The sequence below is a fragment of the Perissodus microlepis genome, chromosome 18 (assembly GCF_051167445.1).
Source record: "Perissodus microlepis isolate ML-2025 ecotype Zambia chromosome 18, ASM5116744v1, whole genome shotgun sequence".
Taxonomy (NCBI): Eukaryota; Metazoa; Chordata; class Actinopteri; order Cichliformes; family Cichlidae; genus Perissodus; species Perissodus microlepis.
This window is the reverse complement of record NC_140478.1, coordinates 14,008,470-14,034,774: the sequence shown is the minus strand read 5'-3', so window position 1 is coordinate 14,034,774 and position 26,305 is coordinate 14,008,470. Positions and strand designations below refer to the sequence as shown.

Genomic DNA, 26,305 nt, shown 5'->3' with positions numbered 1-26,305 from the left:
GGTTCTGGGTCGAGCATGACCTCGTGGCAAAACTACGCTGAGTTTGAAAGTGAAAAACAGCTGATAGCATGAATGAAAAGCAGAACTTTTGTCCATTTTGTTCGCTTTATTAAGAATGGAGTACAACAGCAGGACAAAAAGTCATAACACCAAAAAAGTGGATAACAGATCAAATATCAAAGAGACAAGAGACGAAAAAAGAGTGACATTCTACGCATCGTGTAAATATGGCCGTGCAAATTAGCTACAATCAAGTGGTTATCTCAAATTATTCTGTAATCCCACCCACACAAACTATGTCAATGGGACGTATACATTAGCTGAGAGTGCTTATGGGGATTGGGGAGTCTATCGGATTGGACAAGGTCCAGCTATTGATCAGGTTTGAGCCAATAACACACATCACAATATTTACAGTACAGAGATTAGAGGCAATCAAATGATTAATTTTGTTATCGACTGATTGTTGGACTTACATATTGGTATAGAAAAATGGTGTTACGTCAGCTTTCTAAAGGATAAGTAAGAAAAAGAGCATGTTCACTAGCAAATGATTCATAATAAATAGTAACATTACACAAACAGATATTAGAAAAAAGCACGTCAGTAGAATAAAAGAGACCAGCTATTCAGGTGCTCTATGGAAAAGTAACAGCTACAGTACACGTACAAAAAGCTGGGATACCAGGACTATCTTGCATCAATTACATCTGTGCTTTGTAAACAGAATACTAAAATGAGTTACTTTTTTCATGTAGAACAAGCAAACCTTTCCAAAAAAGTGACTTGGCACTCCTCTAAGTTTCTGTCTTACATGCATACGTTCACACACTGCTGTCAGGCTGACAGACCAAGAGAAGGTTATAGTTTGTAGATGAGTGGAGGAGTTACTGTTTGGGAGGGCGGATGTTAGGGCGGTGCTAAAGTCAGTGTTCGCATGGACCTCGGTTAAAGAAAGCAGAGAGAAAATAAAAAGAAGCATCAAAAAGCATGGAGGTTAGATTATGGGGATAATCTTATTCACTGGGGGAGTAAAGCTAAGCAGAGAGCACGGTTAGTGGTTAGAAGCGAGAAGGGCAAATGGAAATTGCTGTGATCTACTGTCTTTCCTTATGGGCCATGGTTAGCACCTAGGCATTGTGGATGTTGTATTATTTGGTTCAGTAGTAGCTGTGTGCGTCCTCTCTGGCCTTGTGTCCCTCTCCTCCGTGTCTCCTGTGGCCGTGGTGGTCGTGGCGCTGGTTGCGGTGATGGCGTCGGTACCGGTGCAGTCGTCGAGCTGCAGAGGGGAGGAAATGGTGACACGTTGTATATGAGCTGCAGTAGATGAACAACACACTTGTCACTGTGTACAATTACTGCACTGTACACAAAAATCCCATATTCACTGCCTAAATCTCTGCATATATTTTCTTACTCTTAAATGATCTGCTCTGAAAGAACCTTAAGTATGTAGTTGAACCATAAATACTCAAATACTCAAAATATATTTCCTTGCTGAAGGTTCCCATCGCTAATCAGCTGACTCTTCAATGCTACACAAAAGCCTAATATGAGCTGATACATTATTTATTAGTGAGTCACCTTTGTTAAGATGGGAAAGAGTTAATAAATGATACTTAACAGACTTAAAGCTCTGAGGTTGGTTGAAGCTAATTATCGGGTTTGATGAAATCTTCAAGGAGCTGCTTGGATTGTAATTTCACTGATTTTAAATGAATCATATTTTACTGCGTTGTTATGTGTGTGTGTGTGTGTGTGTGTGTGTGTGTGTGTGTGTGTGTGCGTGTGTGTGTGAGGTCATATTTACATCCAAGATCTTTACAGTTGCTTTGACTTAGTGTCCTTGTGCACAATAGAAAGAGAACATTTCTTTTCAGACTTTAACAATGAATCTTCTGTCTCTGTCTCACAACTATGAATGAAGTCATCATTTACGGGCTCTACTTGTCAAAATACGATCGCAGGCATTATGAGTATTGTCACACACATTTATAGCGTTTATAGAGTGCCACAGACATGATTTGTGAGCATGGAGCACTCTGCTCAGACACGAATAAGGGCGGAAGCGTACCGCTCGGAGGGGAGTAAGGATGTGTAGCGGGAGAAAAATGATGCGATATAGGAAAACGTAAAAGTGCAGAGGACAGTCAAGACATACAGAGATATGCATTCAACAAGAAACTGTGACCAAACAGACGTGTGTGAGAAGATGTTTCATGCACTGTTTCATTACTGTGATATACTGATGTATATGGTAAAAGTTTTGATAAGGAGTCCACTGTGAATCTGACCACTGCGTTTTGCTCACCATCAAATGGGCTTGCCTTTGTAGTTACACTAATGTATCTTACACAATGACCTCATTTTGACACCTGCATTAAAGGTTTTCAATGTGTTAAACTCATTTGTGTGTCTGCTTTAACATTTTGCTGCATATATGCATATAAATCAATCTGAATTACAAAATTGATTCAAGAAATTTGCCCAACCAGTTCAGAAACTAATGACAAAAGGGACTCAATAAAACAACAACCTGGAAGAACCGTCTGAATTTGTAAGTGAGGAGCAAGGCGTGAAAATAATCAATAAAAAACTTGTATTGGTGGCACAGTCACTATTATAGAGCTCCAAAGTCACTACATTGCTGCAATGTTATGGTGTAATAAAAAAGTAAAAGGAGTTTCACATCTCAACTTCTACCCAGCCTGTATGTGGGGAAAAAAAAAATTCTCCTCATACATGATGCTTTCAGTTTAAAGCGACCACTCACACTTTGTGCAGATGATCCTTGGTCGCTCCCAGCTCCCATCGGCCCGGCAGCGTGCGGTGGGGATGTGGCGCTGGTAGAAGCCTTCAGAGCACTGGTAGCGCACCACTGAATGGATATCATAATGTGATCTCCTCCGACCTATCAAATGGGCATTCTCCACCGCAGGTGGGGTCCCGCATAACACTACAAACAAACAGAGAAGCCTCATATCACTCATACAAAAAAGGCTGAATTCCTGAAGAGACATCCAGAGTTTATTTGACATTAATTAGAACAGACACACTAATAAATACCCATTATAGCTGTCATCGCATATTTTTTTTTAATGTAAGTGCTAATGTATAGTAAATGAAAGCATCGCACAATATGCACAACAATAACTCATGAAGGTCGTCATTTGCAGGAGTGCGCTGCCTCTAGATGGCAGCCTTGTTGCTGTATCTGCTGACAGAAAGAGCTGTTTTAAGGGGCTAGTCTCTGCAGTAGACAGGGACTACAGCCAAACCACAGAGCCATGAGACCACAGCCAGACAAGCAAACACTCTCAAATGACTTAATCCCTCTCCCCCTGTCCTCCTTTATCCTTCCCCGTCCTTTTCTAAGGCCTCTTGATGGTCTTCCATGTCTTCTTTCTTTTTTTCCCCCAAGTCTATGTGATCTCATTGCTTTCACATTTAGGTTGACTGAATCCCAGAGGAAAGGCTTGGGTACAGTAAGTATCAAGAAAAGCTGACAAAAAACAGCTTGTAGGAATTTCACATGGCGTTTGAGAACAGGACAATAACTGCAGTTTCAGTTCTTCTGCCTGAACAAGTGTAAGTGGAGCCAGGGGGAAAAGAGCTGCCAATGAGAGGAAGATTTAGATTGATATTCCTCTCAAAAATCAATACAGGTTTTAGCCTGAATCTCAGCCTTCACTCGTGCATTTTGTCAATTTTTGGAGCGTCTGCAGCGATGACCTTTTATAGAGCAAAAAAGCAACTTGTGAAGTGTAGCCAACTACTGATTTTCTGCATGAGAACTGGTGGCCAGCTGGTAAGTACACAGAAAACCCAATCATGTAAAGACAGGAGATCTTTGATAGGGAGCGTCCTTCCCTGTCCGACAATCTGAAAAGACCTTTTTCAGTTTTGTTAGTGAGCTGAGCATTGTTACAGTACCTGTGCCTTTCTTGCAGATGTAGGGCAGGTTGTAGTTGCAGGGCACGTCGTTCCACTTGCCGTCCTCATGGGCAATGGTCACCACGCAGTCCTCGCCACCTGCAAAGAAGTTATCGGGCTGGCTCTCCCTCCAGTTCTCGTAAACCTGCACGGCAGCAAACACCAGATTTCAGATGGATTTGAGTTCATCTGTAATTGTAGTCAGGCTGGGATTCTTGTCATATTTTTAAGTGAAAAGAAAAAAAAAGTGTGTGATTTTGTGAGCTTTAAACAAAAAGGTATTTGTTCATTTGTGTTTCCTATTGAGCTGGTTTATTATGATGACTTTTCACAGTCTGAAAACAGGAAGTGTAAAAAGCGATCACTGACCAAATCGTTGGTGTCGGTCCACTGAAAGTCCTCTTCCACTGTGCGATCGTTCAGACCGATCCAGGCATTGTCGTGGCCGAGACCTGGAACGAACAGTACATGGCTTCCTTTCATTTAACTGCTTCTGTAAGATCTTTATTTATGTATCTGATAGCATCACACCGCCACCTTCTCCCTCTTTTCCGTATAATCGAATTTGTGAATCATGTTTTTTGTGACTTGCTGCTTTCTCTTCTTGGTTTTTTTTTTTTCACACTCTACCTTTTATTGTTTTTATCCCTCAAGCTTCGATTTCACGCCCCTTGTTTGTGATGTATGATATTAATACTTTGTTCTGCTTTAATATTTTTTTTCCTAAGAGTGTTGGGTTTAATTTGTGCCATTTGTCTTGATTGTCTCCTTCTTTTTCTTTCGAAAGATTATGACTGAATAAATCAAAATCACCCGTCAGACATACCGTTGATGAACTCCTGCTCGGCAGCAGAGACGACACTACTGAGGTGGGCGCTGTGCTCTCTGCAGTCTTTCTCTGCATCCTCCCAGGTGTGTCTGTGGGTGAAGTACCTGTGGGACGACACGGTGAAAGCAGATTTGATTCACATGTTATGCTTCCCAAAAGATTTAAATGATGTTCAACTTTAAAACGAGACATCTGATCTCCCGTGTTCAGTCTCTACTTTAACTCCGTCAAAAGCACGTTGGAGGAGACTTCCTCGCTAATGATCCATGCGCTCCAAGTTAATCTGCCTACCTATTGTGCTCATTTCCAGCACAATATTTTCTGCCAGAGTAGCGTTGCATAATTCACAGTTCAAAATAACAATCCTTGTTTGTCTTATACTTGACTCCTCTGCTCATTGTTTACCTGAAACAAGTTCTTTTAGAGTTGTTTTAGCTGTCACTCCCAGAAAGAAGTTTTCCTGTATGCCTGAGATCAACATATTAAGGTTATCTGCTCTCAGCGACACCATTAACAGCCAAGAGTGGAGAAAAGTGTCAGAAGGCGACCAAAGCCTGTCCTTTTGGCTCATCGGGCTCTAACCTCATTATATGAAACTTTGAGGATGCTCAAAATGTGCAACCAGCGCTGTGGAGTGGAGCACTGTCGCCAAGAAGGCTTCTGTTTTTAATGCTAATAGAAGTTTGCATGTTCTCTTTTCCAGCTGTGTCCTCCACGTTCTCTGGATTATCCCAAAGTCCAAAGACATGCAGGTTAACTGGTGATTCTAAACTGGTAATGGATGTCGAGAATAAAGTATTATATTAATGTATGGTTAAAGTATGACTTGGCTAAAAATGGCTGCCCCTCCCTGAGCCTGCTTCTGCCAGCAGTTTCTTCCTGTTAAAAGGGAGTTTTTCCTCCCCACTTTCACCAAGTGCTTGCTTACAGGCGGTCATCTGATTTTTGGGTTTTCTTTCTATTATCTTACAATATAAAGCACGTTGAGGCAACTATTGTTATCATTTGATACAAATTAATTTGAATCTCCCCTCCAGCTCATCCATGTTATCTAGGGCATCTCACTCTGGTCCATCACCAGCAGCATCGAGACTCTGTCAGGATCCAGTCATTCCTACAACTTCTCTCTGCTAATTTTCTCAGTCTTTCCTGAGTAAACTGGCACAGAGCAGTAAAGTAAGCTGGTTACGTTTTCCATGATTCTTACCTGTAGCAGTGGCCGTGGAACTTCCTCCAGCCGTGCTCACAACCTTCAACATCTGTAAAGAGGAAGGGAAGTTAAATTGTTTCTTCTTTAAACATAGTCAAATACAGCACGCTATGTGAGATGCTATAGTCTATATAAGGAAGCAGAAATTCGTTTTTTTCCCTTCCATTTAGCAAATAAAGACTAAAACATATGACTCGGGCATCTTCAGAAGTAAAATACATGAACTGTAATTATACACAGGCTTCTTTTCCATTCTCAGCACACGTGGCTCTTTCTCTGCACTATTGGTATTCATTAATAACACCAAGGCCCGTAGAATCATTTATAACCACAAAGGTTAGAAATTCATTAATCCTCATTACAACTAGTGCACGACATTCACATACAAACACAGGCAAACACACACACACACACACACACACACACACACACACACACACACACACACACACACACACACACACACAAGGAGGACGGATCTGTAGCTGGAGGTGTCCGAGACCAGTGCAGAGATGAATCAGCGTTGTGTGTGTGTGTGTGTGTGCGTGTGTGTGTGTGTGTGTGTGTGTGTGTGTGTGTGTGTGTGTGTGTGAGTTTGAGAGAGTTGTATGTGGGTGATTAGCACCATGTACCACACAAGCATGATGCACATGCTCATGAAAATATTAACTGAAGCTTAGAAAATCGTGTGTGTGTGTGTGTGTGTGTGTGTGTGTGTGTGCTCACAGGAGATTCACTCAGTATCTGTCACCCTGCACAAGGCTGCAACACAAATTTTGGAAACAAGGAGAACCTCTGGACTGAACAAGCTGTTCCATCTCCTTTGACTTTTTATTTAAGAATTGAAAAACATTTTGTCAGCTGTCCACTTTATTCTTTTTACTTTTATACTGTATATCATCTTCTCAGTCTCCTTTATCTTTTTTGTTTCCACATTCATTTTTTCAAGCACTTTGAACTTATGCTTCAAAGGTTTTTTATAAATAAGGTTTTCTTGCGTGCATCCAGATCAGCAATGGTAACAACTACTCTTCCTGGGGTCATTAAAAATGGGCTATTATCTACAAAAGTACTTTAGTAGCTACACATCTTCATCTGCTTGTTAAGGCTGGCATGTCTCATGGCAACAACTCAATACATTTAAGCATGTAGTCGTGCTCAACACAACCTGCTGAAGTTTAAACTGAGCCTCAGAATAGGGATGAAAGCTGATTTGGCGTGGTTGTTGGTGCAGGTCTGAGTATTTGAGAAACTGCTGATGTCACACACAACAACTTTACAGTTTACAGAGAATGGCATAAACAGCATGAAAGCATGGATCCATCCTGCCTTGGATCAACAGTTCAGGCTGCTGGATGATGGTGTAAATGGAGCAGGAGATATTTTCTTGGCACACTTTGGGCTCCTTGTTACCAAGTGAGTATCATTTAAACACTACAGCCAACCTGAGTATTGTTGCTGGGTGTGCTCATCCCTTTATGACCACAGTGTACCTGTTTTTTAACGACTTCTTCCAGCTGGATAACACTGGTTGTTAGCTCAAATCATCAGGAACTGTTTGGGTTTCCTTTTAACATAACATGGCAAGGTGTAACTATTAAAGCACCAGGAAATGGTATTCCTCTCCCCAGATTATTATTAATGTATTCATAATTCTGAATAATATACTGTATATGATTTTATAATGTGTAATAGAAGGACTTTTGCTTTAGACATATTTTGATGCTAATACATTTGTACTTTACGTGAGGAAGAGTTTTGAATGATGCTTGTAACTTGTGCATATTTTACACAGTTGTATTGCTAATTTCAGTGTAAAGCATCTAAATATTTCTGCAAAAATATTGCAAGACAGTTATCCACTGAGTTGTCTTGTGCAAAATCACTTCCACTGTAATATTGTAGGGTGTACCTTACAATATAAAGTGCCATGAGGCGACTGTTGTTGTGATTTGGAGCTATATAAATAAAATTGAATTGAATTGAATATCATCTGTAGTAAGGCACAGATTATATCCACCAAGAGAGATCAAAAATGCCAGTTTCCCATTTTAAATGTTGCATTTATGCAAACATACATAAAACAATTACTGCATTTATGACAATTACTAGTCATAAATGATAAATCAACATTAGTTTCACGTCACACACAGTAGAAGAAGTTTTTTTATTCTTATCACCTGCTACACAAACCTGTGGAAGTGTGGATGTGTGGTGCTGACGAAAAACGGTGGAAATATTAACTGACGCTTTGAAAATAGTCTGTGCATTTACGTGCATGGCCAAATTCAGTCAGTATCTGTCACCCTGCAGCCCTGTGATACTCAGATACATTGTCTGATATCTGCAAAGCGACCCACCCTTGTGATATTGTGGTATGACAGACGGCAGTAACAGATGCTGCACACTGATCAGGATTATTTCCACCAGCACAGTTAGCAACAAACCTTTCAGAGCAAGCGTCACAAAGGTGAAAAGGCCAGTACACAACAATGTGCCGAATTACAGTTCAGCACCGTTTCAAACACAGACTGCAAAATAATTCCTTTCACACAGCTCGGAGTAATCTGTTATTTAATCATGTATGTGTTTGTGTGTGCGTGCACCAGCCTCTCACCTTTCTCACACATGTCTCCTCCGTAGCTGGGCAGGCAAAGGCAGAGGAAGGAATCGATCTTGTCGATGCAAGTGCCTCCATTTGCACAAGGCTCGGACTGGCAGTCGTCAACGTCTGCGGTGAAGGGAAAAAGCAGTGAGAACAGATGGGTTGCAGATCTCATTAGGGTTCAAATTAATAGGACATATTCAGCTGAAGTGATGCTGTTCAGAACAAAAAAAAATAAAACAGTGTGGGCGTCTGCTGCCACTCAAGCTCTGACACAAGATGAGCTGGTTATTAGTCCTGCTTTAAACACTGAAATGTGTCCATGTTGCTGAGTACATTATCATAATTCAGACGGGGTGTGAGGAGAATACAGACAGTCTAATCTCCTCTTACATTCCTTATTTATCCCCATTCTCTCACAGAGGAAGGCACTCTAAAAGCCTTTCTAGTGTTATTACATTCTTTTTATGCATTTACCGAATCCAAGGTTGACTTCATGTGTCTATTCTCTTCTTTTCTCTCTCTGCATTGTCTCCATTTACAAACAACTGCACGAGCGAGAAGTAGTAGGCTACACAGTGGAATGCTTTTCTTTAAATGCAGTTAAAGAACAGGCGTAAATTTGATGGATAACCCAGCAGAAAGGCAGAGTCTGACCAAAAGATCTAGGTTCAAGCTCCTGTTTTAGCAGATCCTGCCCCCAACCTTAAGAGGCCTTAAGCAACAACAGAAACCCTTCCAGCTCTGCAGCTGCTTATGCTCTCTAACCTCTCTGTTTTTTTTTTAAATCAGACAAAGAGAACATTTCTCTACAGAGATCAATAAAATATCACTTTTTCATTATAAATGGAGGGCATGTAATCTTCCTTCACCAGTGTGGGGTTTTATTTGACACAGAATAACAGATGCACCCCAGCACTGCAGAAATCTATTAAAACTCACAGCAAGAGTGTAGAAAGAAGGCGACTTTCAAGTTCAACAGAATTTCAAAGTATTTCCTCTCAGCTTAATGACTGCTTAGTTCCAGTGAAAAGCAGTGAAAAGGCCAGTGGCTGTGAAGAGCTAAATCTGAGCGACAGATCAGCCCAGAATGACCTTTAGCCTCATGCGAGACTTTCACACTTCAGCCTGAGTGTGATGCTGCAAAAGGATTAATTTTTAATCTGGGCTGACCTGCGGTTGTGTGTGTTTCAGGATGCACAGTGAGATTGTTTCTGGGCCTTTTTTTTCCTTTTATGACTTCAGTTTAAATCATTTATCTGTTTATAAAAAGAGTTCCCACTCTTCTGTGTGGAAACTTTTAATCAACCAAACAATGTTGTTTGTCCCTAAAATCAAATATCAACTCAAGAGAGCACAAATTCCTAAAGTTTCTCAAAATTCACATGTTGTATTCAGAAGAAAAAACTACCTTAAAGGCACGATGTGCAGGATTTGGCTTCTGTGGCACCAAACTGACATTATTTTTTTTAATTGGAACTCAAATTAAATGATGTACTGAATGTTGAACTCAGTCTTACATGATTCAAATCATCAAAATCACAGGCACCTGTTCCTAAATATAACAAATGCATGCGAACCCCCCGGTCTTGTTATGTGTAGCCTGACTTTGAATGACCTCGGGATCAGTGGGAGCACTGTTAACCACACACAGTTCAACACGCACCACTAACTCTCTCATTCCCGCATTAAAATCAGTGCAGCTCTTTGTTGTTCAATATAAAAAGTCTGATCCGATTGTCCCGCTCATCCATTATGCAGAGGGGATGCTGCTCCTCAGAGACATAATACTGCAAATTCTGCAAATCCACAACAAAGCCTTGCATCATGCCCACGCATCGGCTGCTGGCTGTCAGTTTGATTGTCTGCCTGTCCATCCGTCCATTTTTACGTGACTGAACGCACAAAACTTAGTAAGAACAGGGTGCTACTGTGCATGCAATTGTGTGTGTGCGGTTTGTTTTGTTGACTCGCTTCCTTGATTGACTTGCTGTTTAATAAGCAGAGCATGTGTTAAGTAACAAATCTGGACCCTCAAGGCAGATTTATATCTCGGTTTCAAAGGGTCACAGTCCCGAAGCGAAAGTGCTTCTGGTGTCTGCTTTGGGATGTGCAGAGACAGAATGAGGCTTGTAAGCACTTCTTCTGAAATATTACCATGTTAGGGAGTCAGTCAAGTTAATGTGTACAGTATGTTGGGACGTTATCAGTATTCACAGCATTAATACAGTTCCTGAAAACGTTTCATATACATACATTTTTCAGGAAACACCTTATATTCCGGTGTAATGATACTGTGACGCTGACACTAACAGAGACATTAACAGAGAACGTGACTTCGGCTTTGTTTTAGACTTTCCTGCACGCACATGATGCAGCAAGGGAACAGCAGCTTCAGATATTTAGTGCATGAATATACACCTATAAACGGTTAGAGAGTGTTTCTATGGTAACCTGACCTCATTTTGAGAGAACCGAGTAACAAATTAAAAAGAAAATATGCCAGAAAGCTGTATTTAAACACCTTAACACCTAAATTGCAGAGTTATGAGCCTCAGCTGACTTGAACACCACCTGGCAGTGGCTGTTATGTGTGTCATGAATGCATTGCATTGTGGGATATTTTTGCTGGTGTTATGTCCTTTGCTTGCATACTCTAAAACCCCTGGACAACCTATGCACTTGGCACAGTACTGGGTATGCTGCAACACTTTGAAAATGCTACAAAAAAAATCCAACACATGCTTTTAGTGTGAAAATCTGATCGTTAGCAATGGTGTGTTGGACACATTTGTATTTGGGGTTCATATTGGCAGTTTTAAATATTGTTTTTCTATGAAGAGACATGCAATCCATAGTTGAATCTACGCAGATGTGTGTTTTTGTATCAAAACACAATCTGATTTCCTGATACCACCAGTGGTGCTGATCCGATACCATGTAAATACAGGGCCAGTATTGTCAATACCAGTAGTGATCCTTTTAACCTGTAGATGGAGTTTATGTAGGGGAGAGCTGTGTGTCATGATTTATGAGATGAATCGTGGAAAATCTGAACAGATTTTAATGACCGCTAACTCATTTTTACTTTCCACAATAATTAGACAATACACACAACAAAGCACAACTTTGAGATTTTCATGTAAACTGGGGTTTTTTTTGAGACCTGGGATGTAAATGTGCCTGTCTCTAAAGGACTTTGGGTCAACATCTGTTGTTTTTAATGTGCTCTAGGCTATAAATAAAATAGACGTGACAGTCAACACAAAAAGATTCAGACATTTTTCATTCAGTATGTTTGTGGTATACTTTTTCTTTTCCAAAAAAAATTTTATTTAACATAATTCAGTGGGCTACATACTGCACTTAGAGGAGAGAAACAAAGTATCGAGCGTATTGCACTAGTATTCTATATCCAGTATCCAATACCAGCGCTGGTATCAATACAATCTATATTTAGATTGGTCGGCCACAACAACACAACACCTCGGCAGGCTCAATTCAGATCTCATCTTTTAAGCTGAAATAATAAGTAGCTCAAAGTCAGGGACTGAATTACATGCTGAGAAATAAATGGTGAAACCGACACCTTCTCTGTCTTATAGTTTTATTCGCGTCACCGTCAGTAGGTTTTGTAAAACATGGCAGCCGGTTGGGCTTTCTGACCTTGTTCTTTCTATCTGTAGCATCACTGTCTGCAAAGTCACAAATAACAGAGAACAGCAGCTTTCAACTCTATTTATACCTCTGCAAAGTAGATTAGCTTTGCTCTGCTTTTCGTTTCTGTCCATCAGCAGCACAGAAATCTATTCAATGAAAAGATTCATCAATCAAGTTTAAGGCACATGAAGCCATTCGGGTGGGAAACAAATCATTCATTTGCAGTGTTGGGACTAACGCGTTATTAAGTAACGCGTTACAGTAACTACGTTATTATTGTGGTAACGAGCACGGTAACTAGTTATTATGCCAAAACCGGGAACGCGTTACTCGTTACTGGGATTTAAATAGGCTCGTTATTCGTTACTTCGTGTGGTGGCTATCGCGGAGCTTCCACAGATTCAATAACATTAGCAAGTGGTGGAGGCCAGCAGGTGGATGAAGGAAAGGGGAGGCAAGAGGAGAGACCCGAAGCGGCTGCTGGTCCGAGAGTGTCAGGTGAACTGAACTTCAGGTAAGAAGTTATAACCTGCAGTCCATGTGGGTCAGATATGAACCAAGTTTAGGTGGAGTTTATTTTCGTTATGCTGACTTTTTCGTACTGCGTGCTAGCTAGCATGACGGAGTTTCTATACAGCTGGGTGGTGCTATGTTACTGATGTTGAACTTTATTTTGTTCATAAGGTTAATTATTAGAGTTGCCAACCGTCCCGTAAAAAACGGAATCGTCTCGTATTCAGAGAAAATATTACGCGTTTCGTATTGAGGTGAAAAGGAACACAGTTTGTCCCGGACTTCAGCTACAATGAAAAAGGCACAAAGCTGGAGTTATTCTGTGTTTACGCTGCACAGCTGCTTCTTCTTCTCTCATCCTCTCACCCTCCCTCTCCTGTTTCTACTTCAATCATGAAACTGATCAATGATCAGCTGATCGGCTTTTCTCTCTTGTTTATTTATCGCCCACTTTGCGCCAGAAAGAGGAAACCAGCGGATGTCGCGGTAAACAACAGCAGCACTTTTAAGCTTGATCAGCTGTTGTTAGAATTTATTTAATATTAATTTCTAGTATCAGCTGATGTTTGCTGGAGCCACAGCTGTAAACCTGCTGGTCATGATATCGGTTTGGTTATGTGATGAGAGGGAAACATGAAGATGAAACCAGGAGATGTCCTTACTGAATCATCAGGGCTGAACAGGTGATGGACAAACAGGTTTATCTTTTAGGTGACATGAAGGAGTTGAAGGGAAGTTATGAACTGTTTCTGAGAGACAAATAACACCAGGATCCTTTTCTAAGTAGCTGACAGCTGGTAACTGTGCAGGGGCGGGTCTAGCAAAGTGTTGCCAGGTGTCCATGTAGGGCATTAAAAGGGAAAGGGGGGCGCAAGGAAATACTTTCTTATTCTCATTTAAAATGTCTCACTTTTAAAAAAATAATTATCTGAGTCTTGCAACAAACAATTGATAGATTGATACATATATACCATCAGAACAGTGTACATCACTGTCACAACAGTGTTTATCTTCATTCAAAGGCTTTATGATATTTCCTATAATGGTGGGCCGGTCTCTAGTCAAAATGCCCGGGACGATTTTTTTGTCCCAGTCCAGCTCTGTATGCAGCTCATCTTCAGTCTGGTGTTACCTACATCTTCCTATTCAGAAGGCAGAATTTCCGAGTTCTGAGTACAATCGAAAGCACCACGACTGCAGTTTTTGTGTTGGATGTAAAAAGCAGGCTAGGATAGAATCAGGCGTGGGATTTCTCTCGTGGAAATGTGCACATTATTTTTTCCTTTCTATTGGTAGGTGGCACAGTGCACTTGTGGCAAGTAAGCAAGCTAGAAGACTGGCAGTCTTGCTGGGTATCCAGTTACGGAAGCAACACATTAACAAGAGAATTCTGAGTAAAACCAAAGTTACTTTCCCTTGTAACTAGTTACTCTGAAAGTAACGAGTAACTTGAAGTAACTGAGTTACTTTTGATAGAAGTAACTAGTAATGTAACTAAGTTACTAATTTAAAGTAACTTACCCAACACTGTTCATTTGTTGTGCTAATTTGAGTCAGTGAGTTCTGATATTATTAGTAGGGTGGGGTTTTTTTTAACTCCTGGTAAAACTAAGCGGCCTTGACATGACTCCAGAACCTTAATCTTTTTCTTCAAGGGACAAGAAATCAATTCAGCTTACAAAATTCAAGAGGCTGTAATGATGGAAGTCTGTTTCATTGGCAGAGATTTGTCATTTCTGTCCTGGAGCAATTTTCTTTTCTTTCCTTCACATTTTTTTAGCTAAAATAAAAGTTCTTTATGCAAATGCTGACTTAATTTGACCCTGAGGGACTGTAACCATCAGCCGACCCTGACAGTGTGAACTTAACCTTTGACCTCTGCCTCCCATTGGCCTTATCTCCCACAGTGATGGACAGCTTGACCTTTGACCCTTCTAAAGGGCTGTTAGAGAGCCTTACTTTGTTAAATACAGACAGACACGGGGATGACTTCATTATATCACTGTGTATGTTTGTGTGTGTTGTGCAGTTGTGACCGTGACCCACCAATCTCACAGTTCTCCCCAGTGTATCCTTGTGGGCAGTAGCAGGTGTAGCCCGTTCCCTGAGGAAGGCACTTCCCTCCGTGCAGACATGGGTTTGTCATGCAGGGCTCCACCTCAGCTAAAACAGACAGACGGATGGAGGGAGGTGAAGGGAGGAAAAATGGAACCGTTAATTGGCAACATTGTAAAAGAGAATGTTTTTTGTGTTTGTAGATATCATTTATTTTTTCAAGAAAAAGCAGGTGCATCTAATCTCGCAGGCGGTGAAAAGATTTCTGTGTTAATCCTCTTAAAATGGACGGATTAAACATAATTTCCTCAATAAAATCAATGTATGATTCTGAGAAAAGAAAAAAGAAGAAAAAAGACACGGCGCTCTAAATTTTCCATCAGCGCAGCTCAGTCATAACCAGCGGTTACAACAGATGCATATCCATTTCACACTCCATCTCTTTTCAAAGGGATCAGAAGCCGAAGAGCCTCAACCTCGCCATCCACTCACAGCCACAGTTGTCATGGTTACCATATGGAAAGCGAGCCTGCGCTCACTCCATTGAGCATAGTGGGCAGCGTGAGAACTTGAGACATTAGCCATCCTCAACAGAAATGAGGGGACCTCCCGCTGAGCGCCTCGTCCCAGCCATTCACCCCCTAAACGTGTGCGTGTGTGTGGTCCATTTCCACAATTAAAAATTTCCATATCAATTGACACACTACCACGTGTTTCTCCCCTGAGCTGCTCATTATAGCAAGTTAAGGTCTTTGAAAACCACCACTCGTTCATCCTGGCCACAAAAGCTCGGCTGTGGGAGTCTTTGTTCTGCCAGCTCTCTCCCTGACACCGAAGGCTGCTTAGGTGGGGGTGGTGTGTGTTTGTGAGGTTGACGGTGAATGTCTTGGTGTGTGGCTTTGTGTATTTACATGGTACGATGAGTTAAAATCAATACTCTGGCTATGATTAGCCCTCAGGGTGAGATTCTTCAATAACTGATCAGAAGCACACGTCCTCTGAATGATCGTAACGCTGCGAGCTAAAGGTTAAAGGACAAAAGAGCATTGAAAGCTTTCAACCACAAGGACCCGAGCGCAGAGAAAGAACTGTCAATAGCTTCAGCTCTGTGATGAATTTTGCGAGCTACTCCTCTCGCATCACGCTTTGAATTCCGCTGAAGTCAGGTGCTAAACCCAGCCATGCATTTCATTTAATGTACATCAGTGTGGGCTAACGTGCACTTGCACCCTCTGCATCAGTCAAGGTCACATCTTGACAAATATCAACTGCTGTGACAAGCAGATTTACGCCTCGTGTGTGTGTGTGTGTGTGTGTGTGGATGTATGTGTGAAAGATAAACCTTGTGCGATTGCTCGTTCATTAAAGCGAGTGGTGCAGAAAAATCAATAGCCCGTAGTGGGAGCTGACAGAGTGGACTGCCCCTTCGCTCTGCACAGAGGCTGACAGCTCGGGTACCAACATCAACAATAAACTGGCAACAGCAAAACTGTACTCATGTAAATATGTCTACAGAGATAGGACAGTTAATCCACAGATTATGCATTGCATCTGGTAATCATAGCCAAGGGCACAGCAACAGTACGGGTTATCTTGAAAATATGATTCGTGCATAAGCACTCGCAAATAGAAAGGTGGAAACAAGACAGCTGGCTGCAATTTAAATGCCACAGAAAGATAAGAATCTGCCTAAAAAGATCAGACGTGCGTGTTTGTGCACTGAATGTGGAGCCACATGTGTGTTTGTTCACCTCTGAGGAACAATGCGCTTTTACTAAAGGTCCTTAAAGCAAACCTGAGGCTATTTCCTCCTCTCTCTCATTGATTCAGCTGACTGATGAAGTGCTCTGTGATCCAGTCAGGAGAGCAAATAATGACCACCAGCATGAAACCCAACCACAAAGGAGCAGAGGTGTGTACACGAGAAAGACGTGTGAAGCTGAACGCTATTATTCAGGTCCAATCTGCTGCGAGTGACTTCATCCACTCTACTGTTTGTATAGCAAAAAAATATAACTGTGTGTTTATGGCCTTCTGCCTGCATGACTCTAGGGTCTCTCACTCAATCAATCAACCCTCATACTGCGCACCAGCGGCCCAGATGGTTGCCCTCGGCTTCTTGTCAATACAGTTTACAGCTGTTTTCCATCCGCAGACTCCTCACCATGCCTGCCACAGACATGAGCAGCTTTCACAGAGCAAAAATAAATCACCATAGAAATGTGTGATAGCATGATGCCCAGGGGGTTTTGAAATGCTCAGCGATAGGACGCTTTCTGTGTGCGCTCTCATTATCAAGCACAAAATAAGAAGTAAACCAGGTGGCCAGCCAGCAGCTTCACTGCGCTGCGGACTTAATCATGAGTTGTGCATGGTGGGCTCATCTTCTGTTGCCAGGAAAAACAAACCGCATCTTTTGAATAAATAAGCCAGAGGCAAGGTCAGAGGGAAGGTAATGAAAAGGTAGCCTTGAAAGATAATTCCCTCTTTTTTTTTTTGTAATCCAACAACTCACGTCTTACTTTTCAGTTTTCTCTGGGGCAACAGCTTACACAGGCACGCCTCAGACTTTACTCCAAGGAACAGGACATGACACAGGCGTGTACTTACTTGAAGGATGAAGTCGCTTCTATATTTCTCAATGGATAGACGGTGTATTATATTGCTTTGCAAATGACCCTGAAGACAATTTAATTAGTATTGATGCATTACTTAACTTTCATTATGCTGCCCAGCCAGTTGGAGCTACCATTAAAGCAGATATGATCTTTACTACAACAATGCAATATGAAGCATGCCATTCATGGTGATTATCGTACAAAAAATTACCTTTAACGATACTCATAGCATCACTGTTTGGATTTCCAGACAGCTGCTTTCAACACCCATAAAAAAAAGATTTCTAATGTCCACGTCTACTTTTCACGTCTTTTTAAGAAGACAGCGAGCAGCTGGTGGACATAGAATAGGATTTAGCTGCTAAAGAGCCTCATATTTACCTCAGGAGTTAGCGTAAGCCCCCAAAAAGTGTGAATGAATGATCATAAAGCACTAGTTTCAAGTCTTATGATGTTCAAGTTGTGAGTTATGGTACAGATTAGAGTAGATGGTAAAGCAGGGTGAGCCTTAGGGGTGTTGGCCACCTTGTGATTGAGTTGCTACTATACGATGTTCTCAGAACCACTGCTCGATTGTTACGTCTGGTTTCAAAAAGTACACAGACAATTGGCTGATTTATGTGTTTCTTTTATATACAGACTATGGTCATGGCAGGTTTAAAGAACAGATCTTCCTGGTCCCATTTCTAAAGCGAATCTTTGAGCTTCCTATCGAGGTTTTTTATGTGGGTGGAAAAAGACATTTGCAAACTGCCAACATCCTCAGTAATAAGTCACCGAACACAAAAAGTGCTTGTAATGGTGAGCACAAAAGGTCAAAGATGAAAGAGAACATAAACTGTGATGAACAGCTATATCAGATAGTTGGGTTCATCCTTTTAAAGCCTGCCTTTGTTTTCCCTTCCAGATAACTTTCATTAATATGTGTCTGTCTGACTGTTTGTGTTTTCTTTGCCCCATTTTCCTTCTTTTAATTTTAAATTACATACAAAATAGTTGTGTATTACTAACAAAAGATACATGTGCAAGGATGAAAGGTAAAGGCAACCAAAGGCATAACAAAATATCTGAAAACAGACATAAGATGCTTACATGTTGGACTGAGCGCTGTGGTGCTGATGTTGATTCCTCCTCCTCCTCCTGTGCTGCTGCTTTCTTCCTCCATGGTGACAGGTAACAGGGCCCCTGAGCCCACAGAATGAGACCAGGCAGGCTCCTCCTCATCTGGGGGTCCCGACAGGGACAGAGGGTTATCCAGAGAGCCGTTCACCACCACCTTCTCCACTGGGACTAAGTGAAGTGGCGTTAGGGCGTCAGTGGAGCTTTCCTGATTTTTTGAATGAGGTGACGTAGCTGTGTCTCCCAATCCAACAGTTTGAGTCTCTGATGGGACGTTAGAAGGGACTGAAGGTGAAAAAGATGGGGTTTGGGGATGGAGTGGAGGTGAGGAAGGTGTTAGAGTTGGAGAGAAGGAAGAGGGGATAGATGAGGGGAGAAAATGAGACTCAGCTTCAGATTTGGATGGCTCGAAGAAAGATATGGATGGCATGGTGGATAGGGGTGCAGATGGAGATGAAGATAGTGTCTGATATGGGGCATCTGAGACTGACAGGGATGACTTTTCTGCTTCTGGTAAAGCAGGGGAGGATTTGGAAATTGGAAAGTCACTTTCTGTACCAGATGTGGTCATGTCTGTTGGCTCATGAGGCCCGTCAGTGGTGATGGTGGTGGTTGTGCTAATGTCAGCTATGGCTGCGGTTGTGTCAGCTATGGTTGTGATCATGTCAGCTGTAGTTGTGGTCGTGTCAGCTGTAGTTGCGGTCGTGTCAGCTGTAGTTGTGGTCGTGTCATCTATGGTTGTGGTCGTGTCAGCTGTGGTTGAGGCCGTGTCAGTTGTAGTTGTGGTTGTGGTAGTCGTGGAGTGTCCTCTCCTGTGACCTCTCTCTCTGGATCTTTCTCTGGATCTTTCTCTTGGCTTGCTTGTTCCGACTGGCCGGCGTGAGACCTGTATTTCTCCTTTTGCTTCTGCCCCAGTGATTTCTCCACTCCCCTCCTCCTCTGCTTTCCCTCTCTCCTCTCCTCTCCCCTTCTCTTCTCCCCTGCTCCTATCCTCCCCTCTGTTCTTCTTCCCTCTTCCTCGTCCTCTCCCACTGGCTCTGGAGGTCACCGTCTCCCCCCTCTTGTCTCCAGGCTGAGTCGTGGTCTCGGCATCGACACGGATCCAGGCGTCTCCGCTGGAAGAGGGGATTTCAGGTGCAGGCCTGGTGGTTGTGGACGTAGCTGTCTCCGAGTTCTCCCAGCTCTTGTTGCTCTCTGTAGTCATAGATATACTGGAGGCAGCCAAAGTAGATGCCAGATGAGTGGGTGAATCTTCACTCGCTGGTGTGGTGCTCTCTCCTGGGGGACTGCTGAACCATGGCGTTCCCAAAGAAAGCAAACCTGTGCCGGGCATAAGGCAAAGAAAAAGAGAAGCAAAATAAAAGTCAGCAGTGCAATTACTCCAGACAGGGAAAGGAGTTACAAAGTGAAATTCATCTTATGGATTCTCTCAGCTTTGCCAAGGGTGATAAAACAAATACTTCTAAGCTGTGTGAGCTTTACATCAGCTGTTTTCCTCCATAACTGTAGCTGCACTCTCTACACTTCAATATTAACAACACTATCTAGCAGGAGACCGAGAGAAGCCATTAAAAAAGAAGCCTCAATAGTGCTCGCCTCTATCTGTCAAACATTGGATGTCACATGGAAAAGTAAGAAGTATGGGTAGAATTACTCAAACTTGATGCAGTTCATTTGTCTGAGTCTAGCGTGAAGCTTCCGAATATTAAGCAGTGTTTGTGTCTTTTTGACTTTTAAATGTCAACAAGACATAATCATGAAAAGAATAAACCAAGATTTTTCTAAGGGAAAAATATCTGAGCTGGTGCTGAACAATATTGAACTTGTCACGGTCTGTGGGTTTTGTTATGGGATTTTTGGGTTATATTCTGGACGTTTGCGGTTACTGATGTTATTAGGAGTCTTCTGTTTTCAGTGTTATTGTTTGGCTTTGGTGTCACGGTTATCTCGTGTTTTGAATCTTCAGTTTTGGTTATAGTCTAATAATGTTGGTAACATTCTCCTCAGTGTTTCCTTTGGCCTCTTCCTGTCTTTTCCTTTTCCACTTATTATTTACTTCCTGTTTTATTTTGGTAGTTCATTTGCTCCTGTGTTACCGTGTTTAGTTTTACTTCCTTTGTCTCATTGTCATTAGTTTCAGCTTTTTCTTATTACTCTCCCCTGTCCACTTCACTTGAATACCTCATGTGTATAAATAGTGTTAGGGGTGGGTTTGATTATCGATTTATCGATTAAAATCGATTCTAGCTTGGATAACGTGATATCGATTCATTAAAATCCTGAATCGATTTTTTAATATAAATTTATTTTGCTTGAAATGCCAGAATCTCAGGTTAAACCTCACAAAATTTTAACAACCACCAAACAGCTAAAACAGTCAATGAGAGCAGGTACACTGATCCTGCACAAAGACGTAAACACAAAGCGCGGACCCGCCGAAACATCAGAATCAGTGAAATGTCGCCTTTCTCTCCTGACGACACGGACACGAGCTGAAAGCCGACAGCTCGCTGATTCTGAAGTTTCGGCGGGTCCACGCTTTGTGTTTACGCCCTTTTTGCCCTGATTCTGAAGCTGCAGGTTTTATCTCTCTCCAAACAATATTGAGTAAACCAGCAGCAAAAGAAGCAGCAAACTATGCTTCACATAAACATCGTCATGAATTCCCTCTTATTGTTTTGCTGCTGGCACAATAAAATCACACTACATGCACAGCTCTCTCTCTCTCAGTATACTTCAAGAACAGTTTCCTGTCTAAAAATCTTTTTTCTGCATTATTCGCTTGCTTGTTACGCACAAGTCTACCGTTCTTACAGCGCTGTCGGCCGCTGTTTTTTTTTTCCTTTTCCTTTTTCATTTCTGCCGTTCAATAGGCTACTGAACAAATTTAAACTTTTTAAAATTATGCAAAATTGCAAAACGCTTAGCTGTGTCTCTAATAAAACCTCTGTAACTTTGCTCTGCTTCACTTCAGCAGCATCAGGTAATGTTCATATGTTCATTAATGGTTTTCTTTCGTTTTTGATCTACTGCAGAATATTTTTATAAAATCTCAGGCCAGGATAATCACCTTCATGTTTTTCTGTGTTTTATCCTCAGCTACTTTGACACAAAGGCATCTGCTGTGATGCTCACACCTTTGATTATGTCTCGCAAGTGTCAGCTTTCTTTTTATAGATATAAAAATATAGAAATGTACTGATGCATGGTCTGAATTATAATATTTCTGACTGTCTGAGGCAAAATTTCCCCGATTCAAATTTAATCGAATCGAATCGAATCGAATCGTGGATCGAATCGATTCAGGACCTTGTGAATAGGAATCAAGTCGATTCTAGAAATGAGTGACGATACCCAGCCCTAGTGTTATCTTCCCCTCAGTTCTTGCTTCAGTGTCTGTTTCCTACGTGCAGTTTTCCTCCCCTTGTGTTCCTTGTCAGTAGTGATATTCTGTTTTTGTCTTTCCTATGTATGTTTGATTTGGAGGCTTTGTGGCAGCCTGAAATAAAAGTTTCCTTTTCAGTTTACTTCCACCTCCCCTCTGAGTCTTCATTTGGGTCCCATTACCTCTGCGTCATGGCAAAAATACTCAAAAAATAAACAACTATAATTAAAATCTTCAAAACAAAGATGAATCCACTATGGAAATTTTGGACAAATACATTTACAGTACTGTGCAAACAGGGATTTTGAACAAGAGTCTCGGGGCTTTCTTTCAAAGTTTTTCTTTGGTCATTGGCTGCTTTTTCACTTGTTTTCAGCTTTTTAACCTGAGAGAAGCATCTGGCCCTTCAGTTGATCCACCTACTGTTCATTAAAGCCTCACCAGAAATGGTCTCAGTGGAAGGGTGGCAGTCAAGAAGCCGTACTTAAGGAAGGGAAACAGGGAGGAAAGGATGAGGTATGCCAAATTACACAAGAACTGGACTGGAAGTCAGTGACCACAGGCCTGATGGAGTGATGAATCTAAATACAGAAGAGGTGAGGACAGAGGTACAGCAGTGAGTGTCTGCAGCCATCTGTAAAACACGGTGTAGGCTCTGTGATGTTTTGGGGCTGCATTTCAGCCAGTGGTGTTGGGGACCTTGCCAAAATAAATGGAATTATGAATTCAGAAAAAGTACCATCAGATTTTGGAAAGGGTCTGATTGACAGTGACATTGACTATTGGCATGACATGGACTGGCCTCCCTAGAGCCCAGACTTGAACATTACTGAAGCAGTATAGGATTGACAGAACAAAACAAAAGGCAGATTACATCCAAAGAAGAGCTTTGAATGTCCTTCAAGAACCCTGGAGAACTATTCCTGAAGACTACTTAAAGAAATGAGCAGTCTCTTAGAAAAGAAAGCTTGTCTAAGAGAGTTCAATTGTGCAAACTATGTTTTTGTTTCTTATATATTGTATTTCCATGTATGTTTGCACATGTTTCACTAAATCATTGCACTTATTTCCCATTTTCCTAGCAAAATATATAGAAATGTAGGGTAGCTCATGACTTTTGCACATTAGTGAAAACTATGCCACGGAAATGAAGAAATCTTCATAAAACATATTTTTTTAAAAGATGCTAATAAAATATCCACCACACTACCTTTGAAGCTTTAGTCAGCTTAACATTTATGTAACACAACGGATAAAAATCAACCCACATTAAGCAAAAATAATTAACATTGCTCTGTAGTATTGTCAGTGCACTGTATATTTTACTCTTGAATCCCACAACTCTCTTCAGTGAAGGCTGCTTGTTAACATCAAAACATCCACACATACCTGACTGCTGCATCAGGCAGCGAATGCAACGAGGCAGACTTTGGTGTGAAAGCTATACAATTCTCTGATGTGGCTAAAATAAATAATTTCTATCAATAAGATGTAAGAAACTAAGAAACAAAAATAGATTGACTTGAACTCTGAAAGTTACTGAGAGATTTAAGTGATAAACTTTAAATAGATGCCTGTGTTATTACCTCAAAAACAGTTGCTGTTAGCTAAAATAGACACCGCACACACAAAGATTCAGTCAGTCCAAACAGAATCAAACTGAAAAGCTCTGCACAAAAAGCCTCAAAATTAAATCAGTAACTCCAACATAGTTTAAACACACACTGAACAGAGATGCCTGCTGTTTCAAAACCCTTTCATCCACTGTGGACACACACAGACCTGTGAACCTGCTGAACACTGACATGTTGGAAATGGAAAAAGATGACTTCCATTTCACTCCTTTTCTGTTGTCTGCTCACATTCGCAACCAAACTTGGTTCCCATGTCTAAGGTGCAAATCCCCGTTCCACTGATACACTGGTAGAGATGTGCTAATAGAGCAGCATCACACAGGAAATGGTTCAGAGTATAGTACAGCAGCACAGTGGTCACAAATACAAGTGAGTGTCTGCTTGTCTTTGTTACTCTGTAGCTAATGAAAAACCACCAAACATTAAAGAAACACTAATGAGTCACCCAATCTAGCATAGGTATAAAAAATAATAAATTCTTATTTCTTATTTTCTTTCAGCTGCACACTAAAGGTCTGTATTTCTTTTTACGTTTGTGTTTATCACATATTTTCTCTTTCCTGTTTAGACTATTTTTTCCTTTGTTTTGAATTTATACAGTGTAATTTTTATTTTTTATTTTTATTTTTTTTGGGGGGGGTTGTTGTGAGTTCCAGTCCTACTTTGATGATTAGTACTCTCATGTGTCTTTGACTTTTATTTCCCCTTTATGATTATGTTCATTTGTGTCTTGTTTAACCATCACTGAAGCAATTCATGGTTTTAACGAGCTATGTTCAGCTTAAATTCTGAGTCACGAAATTAGTTCTGTTTTTACCTGCTCTTAAGTATCAAACATAAAAACATGTTATGTGGGCACACACTACCTTTTCTGGTGTGATACCCATTATCTCTGACTGGAGCTTTAAGTTTTTTCAAGCCAACTAATGCAAGGAAAGCCCAGCTATGCTGAACTTGCTTGTAGCGCGATGACCTGGATGGCTGAGAACCTTCACAGACACCTCTCTGTTTTAGTATTTACATTTGTGGTGTTGCTTCAGTCTGCTGATGTTTGCTCAGTGCCTTGTTCTACTGTCTCCAGCCTTGAATCGTTTCTGCCCCTTGCTTTTCCAGACTGACTTTTTGTTTCAACTATATCCTTGCATTTCAGAATTAAAGCTCACATTTTGTTTTTGAGCTCAGGTGTCTTGAAATTGGATCCTTTACTCTGCAAACCATTACATTCAACCCATATGGTACCCAGTATGTACATAACAAAAGCTGTCATGTTAAAGGGTCCCCAGAAGAGTTAGCTGAAAAGTATAATACATTTATTCGTATAATAATGTCCATATGTATAGATGTGCTACAGAGGTGCTGTTCCTGTATCATGATAATAATGTTTTCCATTATAAAACTCTCTTCTGGAACAAATGGTCTGCATGTGTAGTGTTTTCTTTAGTAACTTATAATATATAATAAATACATTATCAAGTGAGGTTTACTATTAGCCAAATTTAGGCTACTCATGCTGGTTTGCTAGTGACAGTTTTTTTAAAGTATTAGCTAACTTGTTGGCTAATGATACCTGAGTGCTCAGATGGCATTATTAATCAGTAGCAATGTTGATTCATTGTTATGATGACATGTTGCCCAATAGAATACCTGATGTCACTGGGAGACACTGCATCGCTTTACAAGTTGAAGTTGAAACTAGTTTCAGTGGCAGTCTAAGTGTCATGGAGCCCAGTTTACAGTTACTTAGAGTGAAAATGGTGGCCAGCATAAGCTATATCACTTATGATTGCCATTTTTTTCCAAAGGAAAAACTCAGTGACAAAAATAAGAAACAATTCAGTGACCCTACTGACCGCCGAAAGTTTGCTACAGACTGTATCCCAGCGTGAAGAAAGCCGCCGCTTAAAGCTAGAACTCGTCAGCTGTCACACTTTGTATCAATCACAGCTTGAAAGCAGTCCTGCGGGAGTGGCAGCTGAGCTACTGTATGTCAGTGTGACTTTAATTTCTCTCCAGACTTCAGAGTTTGCTTTTCTTTCAGGAGTTCTGCTCTCCTCAGTAAAGGCGTCTGCTTCCCCCCAATGTCACTGTTTCTTAATAAACCTTGTTCCAGGAGCTTAATGCATCATCTTGTTGAGTTGCTCATCCCTAACATCACACACTGTGCGAGTTACTGAACAAATATGCTCCAAATACATGCTCATAAATATACACTGGCATTAAGCCCTGTCAGTGTTTCATAACACAGATGCTGCGGTTCTGAAGAAAAAAGGAAAAATCTAAATAAGACGTCTCCTTATGGCCTATTTCATCCTATTCCTCTTCCCATTTCTCCCACACAGACCTGAGCTCGATTTAACATCTTTTGATCAGATTTTGACAATTTTCTCACAGTTCTAAAATGTGTCTCCTAAGAAATGGCCTTCCTCCTGTCTCAGCTAGATCCCAATTTAGAATCTGAAATACTCAATTTCTCACAGTTTTGATCTTTATTTGTCTAAAAAAATATATATACTTTTAATGTAATGGTAAAATTCAATAGAAAACCTGATCGCAAATTAGTCTTCTCAACAGACTCAATGACCATGTGTGCATTCAGGTCTATAATTTGAGTATTTGTGTCCTTTCTTTCTTCTCTTGTTATGTTTTTTTGAAGTATTTGGGGGCATTTTAGTTTTTATTATGATAGGAGGACAATTGAGGGTAGACAAATAAGCTGTGAGAGAGTGCAGGGAGAAGAAACCCAA

General features: G+C 41.0%; 1 protein-coding gene across 3 annotated transcripts in view; it reads right to left on the bottom strand.

Annotated features, from left to right (window-relative positions):
* Positions 1–86: 86 nt before the first annotated feature.
* LOC146367510 (neurocan core protein-like) overlaps positions 87–26,305 on the bottom strand; it is a 50,741-nt gene continuing 24,522 nt past the window's right edge. For 2 of the 3 annotated variants that reach the window (XM_084911484.1, XM_084911483.1), the window contains exons 12-20: positions 18,516–19,862; positions 14,797–14,913; positions 8,590–8,703; positions 5,970–6,021; positions 4,760–4,866; positions 4,303–4,385; positions 3,934–4,078; positions 2,774–2,956; positions 87–1,279 (exon numbers count right to left, since the gene is read on the bottom strand). In XM_084911484.1, coding sequence (XP_084767610.1) covers positions 1,161–1,279; positions 2,774–2,956; positions 3,934–4,078; positions 4,303–4,385; positions 4,760–4,866; positions 5,970–6,021; positions 8,590–8,703; positions 14,797–14,913; positions 18,516–19,862 — 2,267 coding nt within the window. In that variant the 3' untranslated portion in view covers positions 87–1,160. The remainder of the gene's footprint in view (positions 1,280–2,773; positions 2,957–3,933; positions 4,079–4,302; positions 4,386–4,759; positions 4,867–5,969; positions 6,022–8,589; positions 8,704–14,796; positions 14,914–18,515; positions 19,863–26,305) is intronic. The other variant, XM_084911485.1, reaches the window with a different exon arrangement.